The sequence below is a fragment of the Polypterus senegalus genome, chromosome 11 (assembly GCF_016835505.1).
Source record: "Polypterus senegalus isolate Bchr_013 chromosome 11, ASM1683550v1, whole genome shotgun sequence".
NCBI classification, from domain to species: Eukaryota; Metazoa; Chordata; class Cladistia; order Polypteriformes; family Polypteridae; genus Polypterus; species Polypterus senegalus.
Window position 1 is genome coordinate 108027066 of NC_053164.1, and position 19834 is coordinate 108046899.

General features: G+C 37.6%; 1 protein-coding gene across 1 annotated transcript in view; it reads right to left on the reverse strand.

Moving 5' to 3' along the window:
* large1 (LARGE xylosyl- and glucuronyltransferase 1) overlaps positions 1-19834 on the reverse strand; it is a 481706-nt gene that overhangs the window by 14550 nt on the left and 447322 nt on the right. The window contains exons 9-12 of the mRNA XM_039769462.1: positions 15173-15298; positions 14352-14507; positions 4193-4356; positions 534-812 (exon numbers count right to left, since the gene is read on the reverse strand). Coding sequence (XP_039625396.1) covers positions 534-812; positions 4193-4356; positions 14352-14507; positions 15173-15298 — 725 coding nt within the window. The remainder of the gene's footprint in view (positions 1-533; positions 813-4192; positions 4357-14351; positions 14508-15172; positions 15299-19834) is intronic.

The window sequence follows — 19834 nt, forward strand, 5'->3', positions numbered from 1 at the left end:
CCAATCAACTCAGGAGGACTCCAGTCAAGTTCTAGACCCATTTCAAGGATAAAAATAGGAAACAAGATGCACCTGACCACAATTTAGAGTGCCACAGGAAAGGGTCTGAATACTTACAGTATATCCATGAGACATTTCATTTGTTTCTTTCTCAATAAATATGCAAACATTTCTGAAAACATGCTTTCATTTTATCAATAGGAGTTACTGAGTGTAGATTGATGGGCAAAAATAGCAATTTTATCCATTTAAAATTAAATATATAACACAAGGGTGTTGTACCATGTTAGCCATTTTGAATGTAGTGAAAAGTCAAGAAAAACAACACCTTTTATTGGCGAACTAAAAATATTATAATATGCAAGCTTTCGAGACAACTCAGGCCCCTTCTTCAGGCAAGATGTAATCATCTTTATATATAATACAATAAAGCTTTCAAAAAGTGAAGGGGTCTGAATACACTATAACGCAGACAGTCTGATGTTTTGATTTCTTTAAATAATTAAAGTAACACATTCAAGAAGCCATCTTACCTAAGGTACTCATACAAGCCATACATAGGCAGAAAGTCAATGTCGGAGAGGAACATGTATGGAGTGTTCACATGCTTCATGGCCACATTGCGGAGTAGATTCACAGGGTAGAACTGGCCCTCCTTGTACACAATGTGGTAGCCCACATTCCGTCTGCCCATTAGGACTTCTGAACCCTGCGCATATCGCAGGAACTGCTGGGCTTCTGCATCAGATAGGTAGAGTGCCAAGCTGATTGGACCTTCCCAATGCTTGCATATGGCTTCCAGCATCTGCAGCCTAACAAAGGACCCAAAAAATAATAATAAAAAAAAAAACATCTTAAAATGTGTTATTCTTATGTTGAAATATAAAATTAAAGATTCAGTAATTGTCAAATCTAGAATGCCAGTGCAGTGTTAGAGCATTGTGGAAAACACTGGAGTGGACCTTGGTGGTAAATTGTTTAAAAAAAATAAAATCAACATACACCAACCCCAACCCCCCCATCACCCCGTGTCACCTTTAGTTACAAGTGGTAAGTAGTGATTAGAAAGGCGACAAATGGGGGAGTGAGGACTTCTTTGCAGGAACACCAGAGACCTTTTCTCTGTGACAAACTTAGAAGGAGTAGTAGTCTTGGCAATTTAAAAGGGTCTCGAAATTCTGGATAGAAGACGGTGAAGGAGTCCATGAATGGAAACTCTGTAAAATGTGATCTCTGAAATATTGATATTTATGTCTTTTCAAGTATTTACAAGCAAACAAACACTTTATTAGATGTGTCAATTCCAGAAACTAGATCTATCAGATCAGAGACTAGAGCTTTTTTCCCTCTTTTCATTTACACAAAACTGTAAAAAGTAAAACAAGCCAGCACAATGGTGAAGTGTTTAATGGGAGACGTGGACTTCATTCCTGCTGTTGTAACTCAGCTTGAGGATTCTTGCCATACCAAAGATCTAAAAGATTTGATATCCTTAAACTGGCTGAACAGAAGTGTGTGTGAGGCCACCAGGAGAGACTCTGGCTACACGTCATCCTGTACTGGTAAAAGTGGGTTCAGAAAATGGAGGGATGGATGGTATTTGATCTTTTCACAGTTAAGTATGTCCAATAATATTAAGCATCAACAATACAAGCTAAATGTTTTATTAAACAAATGAACAATATTCATTCATTCATTTCATATCTGTTGTCAGTACAAATCTGTTCATTCATCTATGTAATCCAGTTCAATTAGAGCCAAAGCAGGAGCCATCCCAGTCAGTCTTCAGCTTAACTATAGTCAGTTTACTTCTTACAAACCATCCATTCATTTTCCAAGCTTGCTTGTCCAGTTCAGGATCACTGGAGCTGAAGCCCTCTTTGACAGTTTCAAGGTGAGAACTATTACTGTACAGTATATTTATCTGACATGTTTAAATGAGGTGACATACAAGATTGGAATACATCATATTTTATGTACATTTTATACATTTGGACCACAAACATTACATAGCAGGCTTAAGATGCCACAGTGGGAACTGAACTGACTACCCTGTGGTTTAACATTCAGTGGCTTAATTACTACATCATACGTTTTACAAAAGAAACAGTTAAATTGAACACATTTGTATTGTACTCTTCTATACTGAAAACAATTCTAAGGTGCATTAAATGAAAAGAACTTATTTGAGATTACTTGCATTCACACACAAAAAAATTATAAATATATATATGTACACACACACATACACTATATATATATATTTTATTTTATAAACAGACATGTAAGTTCGGGTATATTAAATATTCTCATAGCGGGTAGCTGTGTGATCAACAGCTCAATCATAAATGGAATAGGTGAAAAACAGGAGCGAGAATAAAAGTAAAGTGGTAAGCACTCTGAACTGGCCCGCTTTGCTTCCATATAAGGAGGAATGTTCAATTGCCTTCAAAAAAAGATGGAGGAACTGTCTGTCACATCTCGTGGTGAGTCAAGGTTCAGAGAAACTTTGTGTAATGTGGAGAACTGTTAAAATGTCTTATTCCAGAAGCTGTTTTAATGTTGGATGGATTTCATCTGCTATGATCAGATGAATGTAGAAAGAAAGGCAAAATGAGGACTTAACATCTGTGTTAATTAGCAAGCAAATGCAAGCTTTCGAGGCAGCTAAGCCCCCTTCATCAGGCAAGGTGTAACCAGTTGCCTTGAAAGCTTGCATTTGTAATCTATTTAGTTAGCCAATAAAAGGTGTCATTTCACCCTACTTTCTCCTGTATCAATCTATGGCTAACACAGTACAACACTCTACTGCAATGTATTATCTAGACATTGAAGTGATAGCTGCCAGAATTTGTTCTAGTTACTGCCTAGGGAGATAAGGTATATCATCTTTATTAATATTTGTATTCCTCCCTCTGCAAACGGAGATTCAGCAAAACAAATGATTCACTCTGTAACCAGCACTCTTAACGTTAAATCATTCCAACCCTGGAACAGTAGTGACTACAACCAGGGAAAATTGAAAGAAACAATAAACTTCTAAAAGTGTATATCATGTTCAGTTCATGAATATAACAAGATGAAGCATCCTTTTTTTAAATGTTAAATGCCTTTAAATGTAAACCTTGTAGCACCCACTGGGCAGATCTGACCACAGTCTGATCCATCGTACTCCAAGCTAAGATCTTTTTATGAGACAACAATAGCTCTATTTATCATTATCCAAGCCAGAAGTTCTTGTGTGTGTGTTTGTAGGGTTGCCTGTTCTAATTTTAGATTATTATTGAGCTTCTGTAAAGTCTAAAGTTCTCCTTGGAGACAAATAAATGATCTATTCGTCTATCTACCTCTGATTTAAACAGGGCCACACTGTGAGCCAGAAGTGACGAATGTACTGGCAACCTCGAGACTTACACTCCTTCTCCTTCACCAATTGATTGCTCTGTCTGCAAAAGCAAGCCTGGACAGGGTGTATGGAATTTGAATCCTGTCTGGCAGAACTGTGTGGTAGTCACACTAACCACTGCACCAGAGGGCTACCCCATCTATCCACCCACCCTCTATTATACTACTTAAAATTCATTGACTTCCACCAAAAAAGAAATAACACTTGCATCCGATAAAATTTGTTTCATGGTGGCAGGCATTTCTACCCCCAGCCCTAGATTTGCTACATGATTTCAGCTTGTTGTAATCCAGGAACATTTTGTTAACAATTACTGGACTGAAGCACATTTTAAACACTCTCCCAGCGTCATCTCTGAACGTATCCATAGTAATTATAGGCTTTGGTGTTAGTACTTTCTGCCATCCACTTATGCACTGTCTGTCCTAAAGACCCACTGTATCTTTCTGGAAATCACCTGGCTTGGCGAGCACCTTCTACCTACAGACATGCACCGCATTATGAGGTTCAGAGAGGTTGTTTGGGTAATGGTTTATCACAAATTACAGTGCAAGAGACCATCTTCATTAAATGAGCTTCATGAAAATCCTTAAATATGAAAGCTGGAGAGCTGGGGTAAGCAGCACTGGTTTTAGAGAACTGCAGTTTATACTGTATGGTATCTTTTGGCAATTAGAGCTGCTGATGTGTGCTATTGAACTCTTAGCATGCAGTGTTTTTAAAGCAAACAAAAAGTGTTTCAGATTTTGTGATAAGCAGAGTAATGGATGTTCAGATAGACAATACCTGTCCATAGAGAGCTGAGCCACAAGGGTGACATCAGTATTGTCAGCAGAAGGTTCGTATTCATAATGCAAGAAATACAAGTGAGTGCGATGAACAGTGAACCGTTCTCTGCGGAATTCATAGCAGGGGTCATCCTCATCCAGTTCAGAAAGCTTCTTTTGAAGCTGTGGGAAAGAAAAAGAAAAGTTTAGTCAGATGATGGTAACAGATTTGATGTTTTTCTTTTTATTAAAAAAAAAAATCAAAACATCAAGCTTAGCTTTTTGTACAGCTAATCTATTTAAATGTGCTTATGCCTGTTAAGGTCAACTACTCCCAAGCGTGGATTTTGGCTAAAGGCGCGTGCCGTTTTAGAGCTATTTATTTATCAATACTTTTTTGATTTTCCTTCAAGTTAAAACGTGTGAATTCAATCCTTTCTAGAGAAGTGCACCATTTAAATGTGAAAATTTGATCTTAACTGTTCCTTTATTGCATTTCTAGTGCTCCGGCATAAATGCAAAAGTACATCATGGCACTGCAGTTCCACAGCTCCCGAGACTGGATTCTCAGCTTAGTTATGTCTGTGTGGAGTTTATGCATTATTTTTGTGTCCATGTAAGCTTTGCACAAGAAGTACAATTTGCTTTCATATAATAAAGAGATACTTTTAAGTTACTGGCAACTCCAAACTGGCTAAATGGGAGTGCTGATGAGTGTCTTGCAAACTGAATGATGCCCCTTCCAAAGTTAGTTCCAGCTCACTGCAATGCCATAATGTAAATAAGTGGGTTCAGAAAATGGATAATTGGATGGATAACATTCATTACAAACAGGAAGCAAACTATAATCATCATATTAGTATTGCTAGAAACTGATGTTGGCTTGGAAACAATCATGGTGCCTATGTTTTTAAGTAAGTATACTTCCTGTGTGATGAGCATTTTGTTATCAACAAGTCAAAGGCTAGAACAGAGCATCCTCAAAGCTTTCCCTTTGCACTGCCACACTCGCCAAACTACTTAAACCATTTTTACCAAGCTAGGTGGATTAACAGATAATCTTGAATCGGTCAAATCATTACAGAGGGACTTGGACAGCATACAGGCTTGGACAGATTTGCGGCAGATACAATTTAATGTCGGTAAATGTAAAGTATTACATGTAGGAAGTAAAAATGTTAGGTTTGAATATACAATGGGACACAAGCACAAAAGAAGGTCTGAAAATAAAAAGTACACCTTAAGAAAAACAGTAGCAGATTTGACTTTATCAACTTCCAGACAGCATTCAGAAGTCACTCAGAAGTCACTCAGAAGACTAACAAAATATTATAATATAACATTAGGTTATATAGCACTATGTGTAGAGTACAAATTGAGGGAGGTTAGGCTCAAGCTTTAAAACACACTCTGAGGCCTCACCTGGAATACTGGGTACAGTTGTGATCTCCAGGCTACAAAAAGGATATATCAGCACTAGAAAAAGTCCAGAGTAGAGTACTTAGGCTGATTCTGGGGCAACAGGGGATGAGTTATGAGGAAAGATTAAAAAGAGCTGAGCCGTTTCAGTTTAAGCAAACTGAGATTAAGAGGAGACATGATTGAAGTGTTTAAAATAATGAAAGGAGTTAGTAGAGTGGATCCAGGCAGTTACTTTAAAATGAATTCAACAAGAACACAGGGGCATAGTTGGAAACTTGTTAAGGGCAAATTAACCTAAACGTTCTTCACACACAGAACCGTAGACACATGGAATAAGTTACCAGGTAGTGTGGTGGAGAGTTGCACTTTAGGAACTTTCAAAACTCAACATGCTGCTATTTTTGAGGTGGCCGGACTGGTAGGTTTGTGGGACTGAATGGTCTGTTGTTGTCAAAACTTTTCTTATGTGCTAACGTTCATGGAACTGGATTCCAATTTTTCCACATTATGTGACAGACCAAAAACCATCTAGTATCTGGTTTTTCAAGTTCAAATAAAGGACACATTTGTATCTGGCACTAAATTCTGTTCTCATCTGAGTTTTAATCTTAATTTTAATGGTCAGATCAGATTTTCGCTCAAGGACGTGGCCCGATTACTTAAATTTTGTGCATCATGCCACACATTCAGGCAATCACGCTGGATGAAAAGAATAGCCAGTAGTTTCAATTTATAGGGAGATAAAGCTATTCAGCAAATTTAGAAAACAAGCTCTGCTTCTAAAATGTAGAAAACCAAAGAACTCTGGGATCTATCTATCTATTTATCTATCTATCTAGGTTTACACTTGACCTGCGTTAATGTATCACAATGCATGTGCAGTGCAAACATTCTGCATCATCTGAATATGTTTGTAAACACTCAAGCCATATTTAGACCATGTAAGGTAAATACCACAGATATTGGATTGAATTTCTTCAACTAATTTTCATTCGGACATTGAGACCTACTAGTGTAAATTAGGGCTGTAGTACTTGAGTCGAGACTTGAGACATTTTCTCGATTGTCTCGGACCAATCTTGGGCTTGGGGGTATTTATACTCAGACTTGGCTGTTGATCTTGTGAAATATTCTTCAAAGAAGGCAGCTGGACTCGATCAAGAACGAAAAAAAGTATTTTTATTTCCTTCTGCAGGCGAGTCACATCCATATCACCATATCACGTTTGCATTAGTACAGGTCTCTTGCTGTGCTTTACTTCTTTGTGCAGTTTCACTGCAATTAATTTTGTTGTTACTGGTTAGAATCACATTTGGGATTACTCGAATTACCTCTATATTTTGTTTGTCATAATTAGTACTCTTATTTTCTTGGTAATAATTTCTTATTATCTTTCATGTGAACTGTTTGCATTGTTGTAGCATTGTTTTATATCTACTTCATACTTTACTTGACTATGTATTAAGACTATTTTCACTTTACTTGATTATAAAATCCTCCATCTACTTACATTTTTATTTCACTTCTTTTTCAACTGAAGATATCTACTTTTAATCCTATCCCTATCTAAAGCAGCTAGACACATTCACTACTGCAAGATTAAACCAGAAAAGAAAAGGTCTAAGCAAATACACAAAATGCTTTACTCAGCTAGTCACCTACTGAACGAGCCTACAAATCACTGAGGTGCTCAGCTCACGCTTCATGCTACTACTTTAAGCGGCAGTTATTTTATAATATATTAAAATATATTAAAAAATGCATTACATATATATTAATATATACTAAAATGCACCTATGTATAATTATTAAACCTAAAATTAAGTTTTTCTGTGCATCACATCACAGTTAAGATGAAAGGAACCACAAGCCTTTCTGTCACATCCTTGCCTTCTTTGATCTCAGTTACAGATGACGAACAACAATTTACTGAATTAAATAAATAAATAATAATTGATCATATTTAAAAGGGGAATCACTCTGTCTAGACTATTTGCGGTCCTGGAGTTGAAAAAGGCTGTCTTGACTACAGTTCAAGGTTGAACACAGCCTTATTGATTCCAGAATTAATGAAGTGCTGCTCAAGCAGTTTTAGAAGAAAAACCATTTAAATCTACTGTACATGGAGAAAAACCATTGTTTCTATAAAGTATTATGTGGCACACATTTCTGTGATCCAATAAATACGGTTACCTGTCCAGTCTTCAAAAAGAAAAGACCACTATACTAATTCTTTGGCAAATTTTTTTTTTTTAGGTGGTTCCATCTTAGTCTAAACTGGTAATGGTTATCCCAGAGGCTGAAATAAACTACTACTTTCCTCTATTGTTTTATTCTTTTTGACATATTTATGTCACGTTCTGTATAATAAGGCAAAGGTAGCCCATTTCTAAAGCATTATAACCTAGCCCTCATTTTGCAGTATTGCTTCACAAGGGAGAAATGCTTTACTCCTTCAAAAACTAACAATATCAAGGAGTGTTACAGAAGTCAGAAAACTCTGTAACGCTGTGAAATCTCTAGCAACTTTTGCAAAAGCCATGAATACATTAAAGAACATCAGTGTACAAAGAAGTAGGCCTCTGTGAAATTAGCATACAAAAATAACTACACAAGAGACCCTGCCAAACCTACGACAAAATAACAAGTGATATATTACCAGTGGGTGGTGTATAATCTCTTTGGTTCAGTTTGAGACTTGACATGTCATTTCATTTATTATCATATACTAGACGCTAGAGTTTCTTTTATAACATCAACGACCTCTGTCACACTTGTTATTTAGCTCAGGAGTAAGTCATCTCAAGGGTACCTTTTCACGAGCTTCCATAATGAAGAGCTGGCCCAAGACCAAAACAAATTCATTTCACCTTCTAGAAGCTCAGAGTTTAAAACTGCAGTGATAAATAAATCTGAGAAAGGGCACGAGGTCTTAGGCTGCTTAGTAACAAATGCACAATAAGCAACTTGTGAAGAAAATGTGCCCAGCAAAGTTTGGAAGTGCCCATATAACTTACTACGCAAAAATTATACCACCAATTTCCTGATCAGCCATAAAGATGACATTTTTTGTAAGGAGAGTAGGATGGTGTTATCGGAAGCAATTAGCTTACACAATAGCCAAGATTGCTGGTCAGAGGGCTCAGTACAGTACATCATGTTGGGTTACATCAATAAAAATGATTCCTGTCTTGTTCCCCAGCAACAATAACTTAAAAACTGATATACTGGAAGTCATTCACTGGGCAATTTTAGGATATCTGCAATATGGGCAATAATTTAGACAAGTCTTGGCTATCGGGACATTTAACATTTGGATGGAAAACAAAAAGTCAAAAGGAGATGAATGATGGGATTTCAAACAGATATCCACCTCTGCAAAAGTAGAGAACTTAAAACAAGGAAAAGCACCTTTAAAGCTGTGTTCACAGGTTATTCTGCATACTGAATATGGCAATCATAATAACACTCTAATGAAAATTAGCTACAAATTCAAAATGCTCTTGAATTTCTTCACTTTTCATAAGCCAGGCTCAGCTGTCTTTTGGCAGTGGATTTTTTTTAATTTATTGATTATACATACTCATCCAGCCAAGGAAAATTAATGTGTTTCTTATGTGAAATTGTTTATGGTGCAGTGAATTTAATACAAACTGCAAACCTGTTTGTTCCCAATAGATGGCAGTGCTGTTTGAGCAAGGGCTTTACAAAGCCATAAAGTAAATAATACGGGGCAGTAGTGGAAGGTCTATTAAAATATCTGGAGTCCCCTGAACAGGATGATGGCAGAGTGAAGCAGAAGCACAGTGTGGTGGGTGCCTCTTAGGACAGCCTGTCTAGGGCTCACTAGGGTTTATCTAGGATTGTGCCTGACCTTTAAATGCTAAGTGAAGCTCATCGTCAAGGGCCATGGGGCCTGTATAAGTCATACACAACCCCTGACATAATATTTGAGGTGGAATTGAAAGCAGTAATGGGCAGGGCTGAAAACCCCTTCAAGTCAACAAATAACAGACCTTGAGCTTGGGAGGTAGAGTTAGATAAGGGCTCAACTGATGGAAGAAAGGCAGAGTGTAGAGAAGGAGAGCGGTTACTTTGGATGACAAATAAGCAGAGTGAGAACATACTGTGTTGTAAGTGGACTGACCCCTCACAATTTCGACAGGGGCTGAAACCTAACCAGAAAACTCTGGCTTTTATTACTTTCCCCTTGATTGTTCTTCTGTGTTGCTACCTGATTATAATTACTCCTTTCCTTTTTAATAAAACCAGTTGTGTTATTGCTGTACTCTCCCGGTTCATTATTTGGGTTAGGAGATGGCTTATGAGCACACTTCCAAGTTCATAAAATACTTTAATTATTAAATATGATGCCATGAACAATGTTTTAATAGCTTGCTGCATTTCCTTTCTTAATCAGATCTACATTCTCCCACTCTAACCCCACTTTTGTAGGGCTTAAATGGGTAAGACTCCCCTGCCATTTTTCTACAGTGTTACAATATTGCATATCTTCTAAAATCTTCTGCAGTACAACATACAGACCTGAGAAAACTGAATGCCATTGGCTACTCAATACACAACCAACAATAAAAAAGCTATGTCCACACTGTTTTCATTTAAATTGGGGTGTTTTAAATGAAAAAAATTCTGTCTACACTAGCATTTTCACATTTTGCACACTAAAACAACCAAAAACTTATATGATGTAGACGTTCACCTACACTGGGCATGCGTCCATTGGTGAAAAAAATTCTTGAAGGGATGGTGATGCAGCTGGGCACAAAAAGATTTATCGCATAAATGTAGCACCAGTAAATTATTTGTCTTTTGTGAATATATGTAGCATTCTAACTGTGCAAAAAGCAATTTGAATGTGTAAGGGTAAGCAACCTAACAAGCACCACAGAAAGCAAATCTATGCTACTATATTGTAAAATGTTTTTCTTCCATGAAGGGTGACCAACCAGAAAAGCCGTAATAATAATAATTCATTATGTATATACTAGACATTAAGCCTGTTACAATAACGGGTGCTAGAACAGTATTGCATAAACATTAGTAGGAACAGTCTATATTAAATAGCAAGGGTCCTCGACCTCATTCTACTCCTTGTCATAATTTTTTTTTTTTCAAAAATATTTTTGCAAGAAGCCTAAAGTAAAATAATAATAAAAATAAAATAGAAACATATATGATAATACAGTAAGTATAATTAATATTGCCTTAGTGTAAAACTTTGTAACAATATGTAATACACAATATCTAAAGAAGATATTTAGGAAAAAGTTTTTATTTTTTTACCTCATGAACTTTTTCTATAAAATTTCATTATAGACAACATTCTTTGTACTCTGTCTGAGTTTGGTAACAGTTTGCCTTTGTTCAGGACCATCTACAACCTTGACAACAACATCTGAAAAACTTCTAACTCTTGATAATGCCACATATAACTGACTGTGGCTGAATACTGGTTGTGGCAAGTAAATGGCAACTTTTTCTAAGGTTTGCCCCTGAGCTTTATTAATTGTTATGGCAAAGGCTAATGTAACTGGAAATTGTCGCCTTCTTAAGGTAAAGGGTAAATTAGTAGAGGATGGAGGCAAATCAATATGGGGAATAAAAACGATGTCCCCTTCAGCTGAACCTGTTATTACTTGAGCAATGATGAGGTTTCTTTTCAAGTCTTTAACAAAGAGGCGGGATCCATTGCACAATCCTCTTTTAGTGTTTATATTCTTAAGGAGCATAATTATTGCTCCCTTTTTAAGGTTCAGTTTATGCCTCGGTTGGAGTTAGCTGATTAAGAAACTCAATAGGATAGTTCTGCATATCTTGCTCAGTTGATAATTTTTTTTACGCTCATTTTCCTGTTCTTCTATAGATCTATTTGCTCTTCTGAGTCTTTCTCTTCTAGCGTTTTTATGACGCTCGTTTTCTTTGTCTTCAATCGATCTATGTGGTCGTATTTTTCTTTGTCTTTCAGCCTTTCTTTTGTTGATGTTTACTTGTTGAGCTGACTGTTCTTCCAGGAGATGTTGCTTAAAAAGGGTTTGAATGTCTGTGTCTTTTGGCCCACTTGACGTGTCCTTCTTTTTGGGTGGCATGTTGTTAGTAGATAGTTAATAAAAATGCACGGGCACTATGTGTGGCTTCTCTCCAGCAATGGATTTTATGTGCGCAACCGTGAGTACCCAATCAGCACTCTCCCCAGCAAATGCGCGGGGCACTACCTGTATGTGTGGGGTCTCCCCAGCGATGGATTTAATGTGCGCGGTTTCAACCTTTATTTGCTTATCATGCGCGGCCGAGGGTACGCCAGTAGTACATATAGACAGCAACTGTCAAAAGAGGTGTGAATTTAATTGATGACGTTAAGCCCCGCCCCTAAATATGATGGACGACATTAAGCCCCGCCCCAAAATATGATTTATGAAATATGAAAATATAAAAATATGAAAATATAATTTATGTAAATATGAAACTATAAAAATATGAACTATACCCCTGTGGGGTTGGACTACCGTCATAATTGATCATCTCTAAACCCCGCCTTTTAGGGTGGGTTTTTCATAAACCAGACACTTGTCACTCCCCATTAACAATACTCACGCCCCCGAGTTACGCCTTTATCTCTTAATCCGCCTATAGGGTTAGGGAGAGGCATATCACTCCACCCCTTCCCAACCCCGACTATGGGAGGAGACAAAAGAGTTCTTTTATAAAATTCTTGTCACTTAGTGAAAACGCCACGACACACAAAAGCAAACAGAATGGACGGTCTTGTGAACGCTCCCAAGAAACTGAAAGCCAACAGGGCGTTACGGGAGTTACGGGAACCACGCTTCAGCTCTGTCTGGTACGATTCTAACTGTGCTTTGTGCCGGGTAGAGGTAAAAAGAAATACAGAGGGACAGCTCACAATCGCCGTTTCCAAGAAGGAGCCAATCCTACCCGAATATAACGAGACCGGTCACGAAGAGGAAGATAAAGAAAATGTGATAAAGGAGCGAGTGAGTGAAATTAATTTTTCTATAAAAGACTGGAGTTTGCTTTTGTGTGTCGTAGCGTTTTCACTAAGTGACTAGAATTTTATAAAAGGGGGTGTGAGTATTGTTAATGGGGAGTGACAAGTGTCTGGTTTACGAAAAACCCACCCTAAAAGGCGGGGTTTAGAGATGATCAATTATGATGGTAGTCCAACCCCGCAGGGGTTTTTATTTTCTTATATTTTGATATTTTTATATTTTCATATTTCATAAATCATATTTTGGGGCGGGGCTTAATGTCATCCATCATACTTGGGGGCGGGGCTTAAAGTCATCAATCAAATTCACACCTCTTTTGACAGTTGCTGTCTATATGTACTACTTTACGCCATTCACTGTGTTGCTTATCATGCGCGGCCAAGGCTACGCCATTCACTCTGTGCCCAGGTTCCACCTTTATTTGCTTATCATGCACGGCCAAGGATACGCCATTCACTGTCATGCAAATGGGCGGGGCATGGTGCGGCCCCGCGCATGCGCACTTCACCAGAAGACATACACACACGGACACCTGGACACACACAGGGGTTTTATTAAAGAGGATAATAGTGCTTTTCTCACTACTCAAAGTGCTACCACACAGGGAGGACCCGGGACATGAAGCCTAACAGTGCGGTAGTAACGCTACCACTGTAATAAGCAGGATCAAATCAGGAATGGGCTATGTAATAAGCACAAACAAATCCAAGTGTAATTAGAGTATGTCAGTGGTCTCAAACAACAGTCCTGGAGAGCACCAGTGGCTGCAGGTTTTCATTCTAACGCTTTTCTTAATTAGTAACCTGTTTTGCTGGTAATTATACATCCATCCATCGATTATCCAACCCGCTATATCCTAACTACAGGGTCACGGGGGTCTGCTGGAGCCAATCCCAGCCAACACAGGGCGCAAGGCAGGAAACAAACCCCAGGCAGGGTGCCAGTCCACTGCAGTGCTGCTAATTAATTCCTTTATTTTTCATTTTAATTGACTTGTACACAGCACAACAATGCAAAGTGATTTTCTATTTTGAGAAAATGACCAATTGTAGTATGTTGACTAGTTACTCTTTTCTTCCTACAGCAAGACTTTCTTGACTAAATTACACACTGGTCTATGAACATAAAACAATTTACTATATAATAAAATGATAAGGTCTGTGTGTGCATGTGTGTGTGTGGGTCTGGTCCCTACAAGCAATCTGATTGGTCAGTTTGGCTTTGTTGATGTAATTAAAAGAGCAGGCGAACATGTGAGACTCATGAGGAGAAAAGGCACTGAAGGTAAATGTAAGTCAAAAGACAGAATACATCAAAATTTATTTGACATTACCAGTCTTCTACAGGTAACATGGCTAGTAATAAATAACAAGAAACATCAAATTGATTTTAAAACAATATAAATACTCTTTTATTTTTTAAATATTTTATCTTCACTTTCCCTTAGGTGCTACACTAATGTCCTGTATAATATACTATGACTGCCACCTACTTTGAATTTTTTTTAAATGTAGTTTAGCACTGAGCGCTAGAACTTGACCAAATATAATGGACATAGTGCACGTGCCAAGAATAATCACAATATGAACCAACTTGCTGTTTACTTAATGTCATGGAATTTGATCGGTGAGGCAGAGATAAAATTTTCACTATGTAACTGTTATTTTAAAGTATGTAGGCAATCTTAAAGTTGCATTTCCATACTTCACTACAGAGACTACTACCCACATTCTCACTGTTGAGGTCAACTTCGCTAGGACATCCAAAGAGCTCACGGCGCAGGAGGTTCCCATCATACTCCAGGAACGTCAAGTAGAGGTTTCGGAAGAACTCCACATGTTTGTTCTTAACACGGAGCTTTTTAGGAGAGTTCCAGTGAATAACCTTTCACAAAAAAAAATAAAAAATAAAAAATTAATATTGCATCTACTAAATAGAGGAAACATTTTTATTATCAGATAATCAGGTTTTAATCCAATTTTCCCTAAAAGAAAAGAAAAATAGCATTACACTTGAAAATTTTGCTTGCAGATTTTCTTAGAATGTCTGCTCTTGCATGTCTTTTTCAAGTGAACGGTGATAAAGGGAATTTAGTATTTTACGAGGAAACTTATTTTAAAAGTAAATTCTCAAATAGCTGACCTTGCACTTTGACAAAAAGATAAATAACTCTGTGTATATCTCTGGGGAGTAAGTTGTGCTATGTGAAAAATCACAAATTCCTAATGCAAGAAATTGTATATGGTGAATAAAGGATTTTAAAAATCACAAAAAAAAAAAAAGAAAATGGTCGCTGTCGCTAGTTTCAATATATGTGCAGGTGAACCAATGCATAATGACTCATATATTTTACTTTGGAAATATTTCATATTAAAAACACACGATAAAATAGCATCCTGTAATTTTGAATCAAATAATACAGAGTGGTTGATATGACATTTTAAATCATATCTTGTGTTTCCAATCATCTTGGCGCAAAATAGGACAAACAAAACACACACACTCACAATAATAAAACCTCAACGGTGAAAAGTTGACAAGATACTGACCTTGAGGTCCGAGACATCCTTATAGCACTTTTCAGAACGAGTGTGGTCAGATAACTGCACATTCCAGAAGCAGGGCAACTGATACACCAGGAAAGGGTTTTGCTTGATAACTGCATTAAAAATATCCTGGAAAACAAAGACACATTAGTTAGAAACACATCGAAGAAAGCTTCCTTTAAGCATCACTATAGAAATGCTATAGGGCCGATGTACCACAGGTTTACTTTTAAAGGCGTTAACATTTGAATACAGCAGGTTCAGCTTGCTGTGTCCACAAAAGGAACATGCCGTTTAGAAGTCCGTTCCATCCAATGTCACCCGAGTAAAGACACCCGCGTTCAGAATGACTTATCTTTAGAGTGTTCACAACAGAGTGAATCATTTCTGTTGCAGTTTAAAAATAAGCATCAACAGAATGATGCTGCACTACTCGATTTCTAGTCATGTGAGGGCCTTTTCTAGAAGCACTGAACATCATTTGAGTTCAGGGTCCATTTGTATACACACACACTGACATGGGGGATTATGAAGAATCCCCAATTAATTCAACATGTACATGTTAATAGAGATCGATGAGAGTAACTAAATACAATGTACAGATTATACATGATTATACTGTAAAAAAAAAAAAAAATCCATGACAACCCATGAGCTTTTGTAAATGACACAAAGCAAATAAATATACAGGGTGAGGCAGAATGGATGGACATTTTTTTACAAAATCACAAAATTGTTGATTTTTTCTTACAAAAAAATTTATTGAAAGATTTGAGTTCATATCGAAATAGCATTTGACAATTTGTAGGGATGGAAATGCAGGTCTAAATGCAAAATACGCCTTATCGAACGATTACTGAGGCCAAGTTCAGAAGAATGCTTCCGAGCAGATCGACTTGGACTGCGCAGCAGGGCTAGTCATAGGCTTTCCACATTTTCAGGGGTATGTGGCGTTCGTGTAGCCCCCGGTGGTCTTTTGTTCATTAGTGAACACCGTGTATGAAGTGCTTTAACCCAACGTAGGATAATGTTACGAGCGGGAACAGCTTTATTTCTGTGGATATTGAAATGGCAACAAAACACGCTGAACTGCGGTAATAGATTGGTTGTTCTTGACAAAACAGATGTACGCAAAAACTCGGTGTTCTATCGTCCACGGCTCCATGGCTTCAACTAAAAAGAAAATAAAAAATGCTAAGACTTTGCGAACCTAACACCTACCTAACCTACCGCACATCTGTCACTCCACCTAGTGGTGAGTTCTAGCCATTTCAAAGACGTCTGTCCTTTCTGCCTCACCCTGTATTTTTCCTTAACACATAAGAGTGCCACAGTGAAAATAGGTAAACCTGTTCATAATGCCAATTTGTGCATTTTGTTATCAACAAAAAACAACATTTTACTTGAGTTGCCTTGTAGTTGGCGCATGGGACAGAAAATTCTGTTCAGTCTGTGTGGGTCTAACAAGTTAGATCTTCCATCATTTATCACAATCAAATGTCACAGTTTCCATTTGAACTTAATAGTGGTGAGTCACTAAACACTGAGAGATATTCAGGTGCCTGTGGCTCTGCATATGTACATTTTTTGCAAAAAATAAATATTATCCAAATATGGCTAATAAGAAAATACTAACTGAAAGTGAAATATTTTGCTCTGATTTTTCATTCTTATTTCAGATACCCACTATCTTCATTTTACATGTGTTACCCACAAATATGCTCGTTTTCGTGGGTATAGCCCTGAAGATATTTTATGAGAGAACTGGTAGGTGGTGCCAATCTATAAATTGCCTGCTACAAGATAACTCGTATTTAGCAGTCAAGGTGTTAATTTGTAAAAAAAAATATGAATTTTAAATTTATTTTACTTCCATCCATCTTTCAAGATATTGTCTTATGCTAAAACTGAGATAGATAACACAGAAATTATCATGTTGCATAAGCATTTATAAATTGACTAAGATAATAAAAAAGAATAAGCCTCTCGAAATACTGCTCAAAAATGCAAAATACTATTCATATTATTATTTAGGGGTATTTCACTATGCATACTTTGGTTAGTTTTAGTGAATAATATCACTTACTGTAGCTATTACTTTTTATAATGTTACTGTACCACCATTTTGTTAATATTTTTAAAACACAGTTGCCACCTTTTCTGTGAATTTTTGGTCAGCTGTGGCCATATTGTTGTTAGCAACAGTAATGTACCAAGACCACCAGACGTGCAGATGCATGGCATCACCAAACACACACTGTTTAAGATAGCAGCAGGCTGATTAAGTTTCTGGATTACTGTGTGATTCTTGCAGTGTGTTGAGTTATTCCAGTGATTTCCAGGAGTGTTTACTTCGACTTTGATTTGTGGTTAGCGTGTTGGGTTTGATTTTGGGTTGTGTGAACATTTTGGCTTCAGAGCCCTTGCTAGCTACTCAACAACAGTTTGTTTCTCTCCTGTTCATTGTCGTTGTAGCTTTGCAAAAAGTATGCCTTAATCCAATTCACGCTCACAGGGAGCCAAAGCCTATCCAGTCAGCACTGGGTACAAACTCGGAAACAGCCCTGCCCAGGGTGCCAGTCCATTACAGCCCTCTGGAGTTTTTTTTTTTATTTTTTTTATTTTGTTTTTTCTGTCCTCCCTGGCCATTAGACCTTACTTTATTCTTTAATTAGTATTGCTTAATTTTATTTTTATATTTTTTCTTTCCTCGTCTTGTAAAGCACTTTGAGCTACATCATTTGTGGATAGCGCTTTGAGTACTGAGAAAAGTGCTATACTGTATAAATGTAATGAATCATTATTGTTATTATTATTATTGTGTGAAAATGTGCTATATAAATAAACATTGTTGCTGTTGTACAGAGTCTGTCCTCAGAAAAGATTCACAAAGTGACCTAACATCTTTTGGGGATATGTGAGAACAACTGGAGAAGTCAAAGGAAATAATTTAGGGAGAGCATGCAATACACATTACCATCCAGTCAAACAAGAACACACTAGCCATGACATCACATATTTAGATAAAACAACACTGTTATATAGTACTTTTATACTGTCATGCTGAAAGTCATTAAACATGGACTAGTGTAACTACTGTTGTGCTTAGAACTCTAAACTGGTCAATGGACTGGTTCACAGTGTTTCCAGGGCAGGATTTGATGGCTCACTCCACAAACAGGTATTACAATATGTAGGCTCAGAAAATAAACAAATGAAAGTTCTCACAATGGTCAGTGCTGTTGCCTCATAGCTTGGTCACTCTGTGATGTGCTAACCCAGTTTCCTCTGACACCTCAAGGAAGTTCATATTATGATGATCCATCCATCCATCCATCATCCAACCCACTATATCCTAACTACAGGGTCATGGGGGTCTGCTGGTGCCAATCTCAGCCAACAGAGGGCACAAGGCAGGAAACAAACTCCAGGCAGGGTGCCAGCCCACCGCAGCATTAAGATGATGAACTTGTACAAATTGTCCTAGTATGGCTGACTGTAGTGCATGCACAAGTGTGCTTCAGGTTTGGTTTCTACAATACGTCTAATACTGCCAGAACGGGCTTTTGGTATCCTATGGTCCTTTGAGTAGGTTAAGAAAAATCCTTGTTAAGCACAGGTACTGTGATTAGTCTGCCCATAATTAGTCAGGAAATCGACATATGTCAGAGGCACAACAGCAACTGAAGTTATTTAAGGACAAATGCATTCAGACTGGCAAGCTGCAGATTTAAAAGGCATGTCAAACAAGTTGAGAGGAGGCAGCAGAAGCCCGGGAGAGAAACCTGACTAAGAGAGATAAGAAGTAGAGCCGATTCAGGCAGCCAGTTAGATGCCAGTAAGTTTGAGGAACCTTTGCTTTGTGAGCTTTGTGTCAGTAAAACTTCTCAAAGAGGATTATTTAGCTTCAGGTCTCGGAGAACCAAAAGAAAGTTGGGCACACGTGGAATGAAGGGATGTGTGCATTTCTGATTAATTACGGCATAAAGCCTACACAGGGGAATGGGTGGACTTGCCAAGTCAAGGGCCTCTATCCCCTTCACACTGCCAGGGAGTGATTTTCCCATTACAAAATGTACATTTGCATACATACAGTACATTTCCCTTAAATCTAATGGATATACAGAAATTGCATTTCAAAAGCATTTCACAATTCATAAATTATGCATCCACAGCACAGAAATATTTCGTATATATATAGCCCAGTTTGATTGAGGGTAATAAATGAAGCACTTAATGGAGTTTACATTACTTGGTTTTATTGCCATTTGAAGATTTCAGAAATGCATAAAACATAATAATATTGATCTTTATTGGCTTTGCTGGGAAAGAGGAGAACCGGCTTTGGTGTCCTAGCAATCTGATTGTTTGGCAAACATTCAAAACAAGAAGCTTCTGATGTGGCAAATGTAAAAATATAATGGGTTGGGGAAGACAGACGGATACCACTGCAGCTCTTGTCATGATTAAAGAAGGGCAGATGATTAGATGACATCTTTGAAACCCATCCTGGTCATTGCCAATGTATAGCTGGCATGCACTCCGTGTTCTTGTGCGAGTTTCCCTCCCACATCCCAAGGACATGGATGTCAGGTTAACTGGCTCTTCTGAACTGGCCTGGTATGAGAGTGTGTGTCTATGCGTGTGTGAAAATGGGGCTTTTCT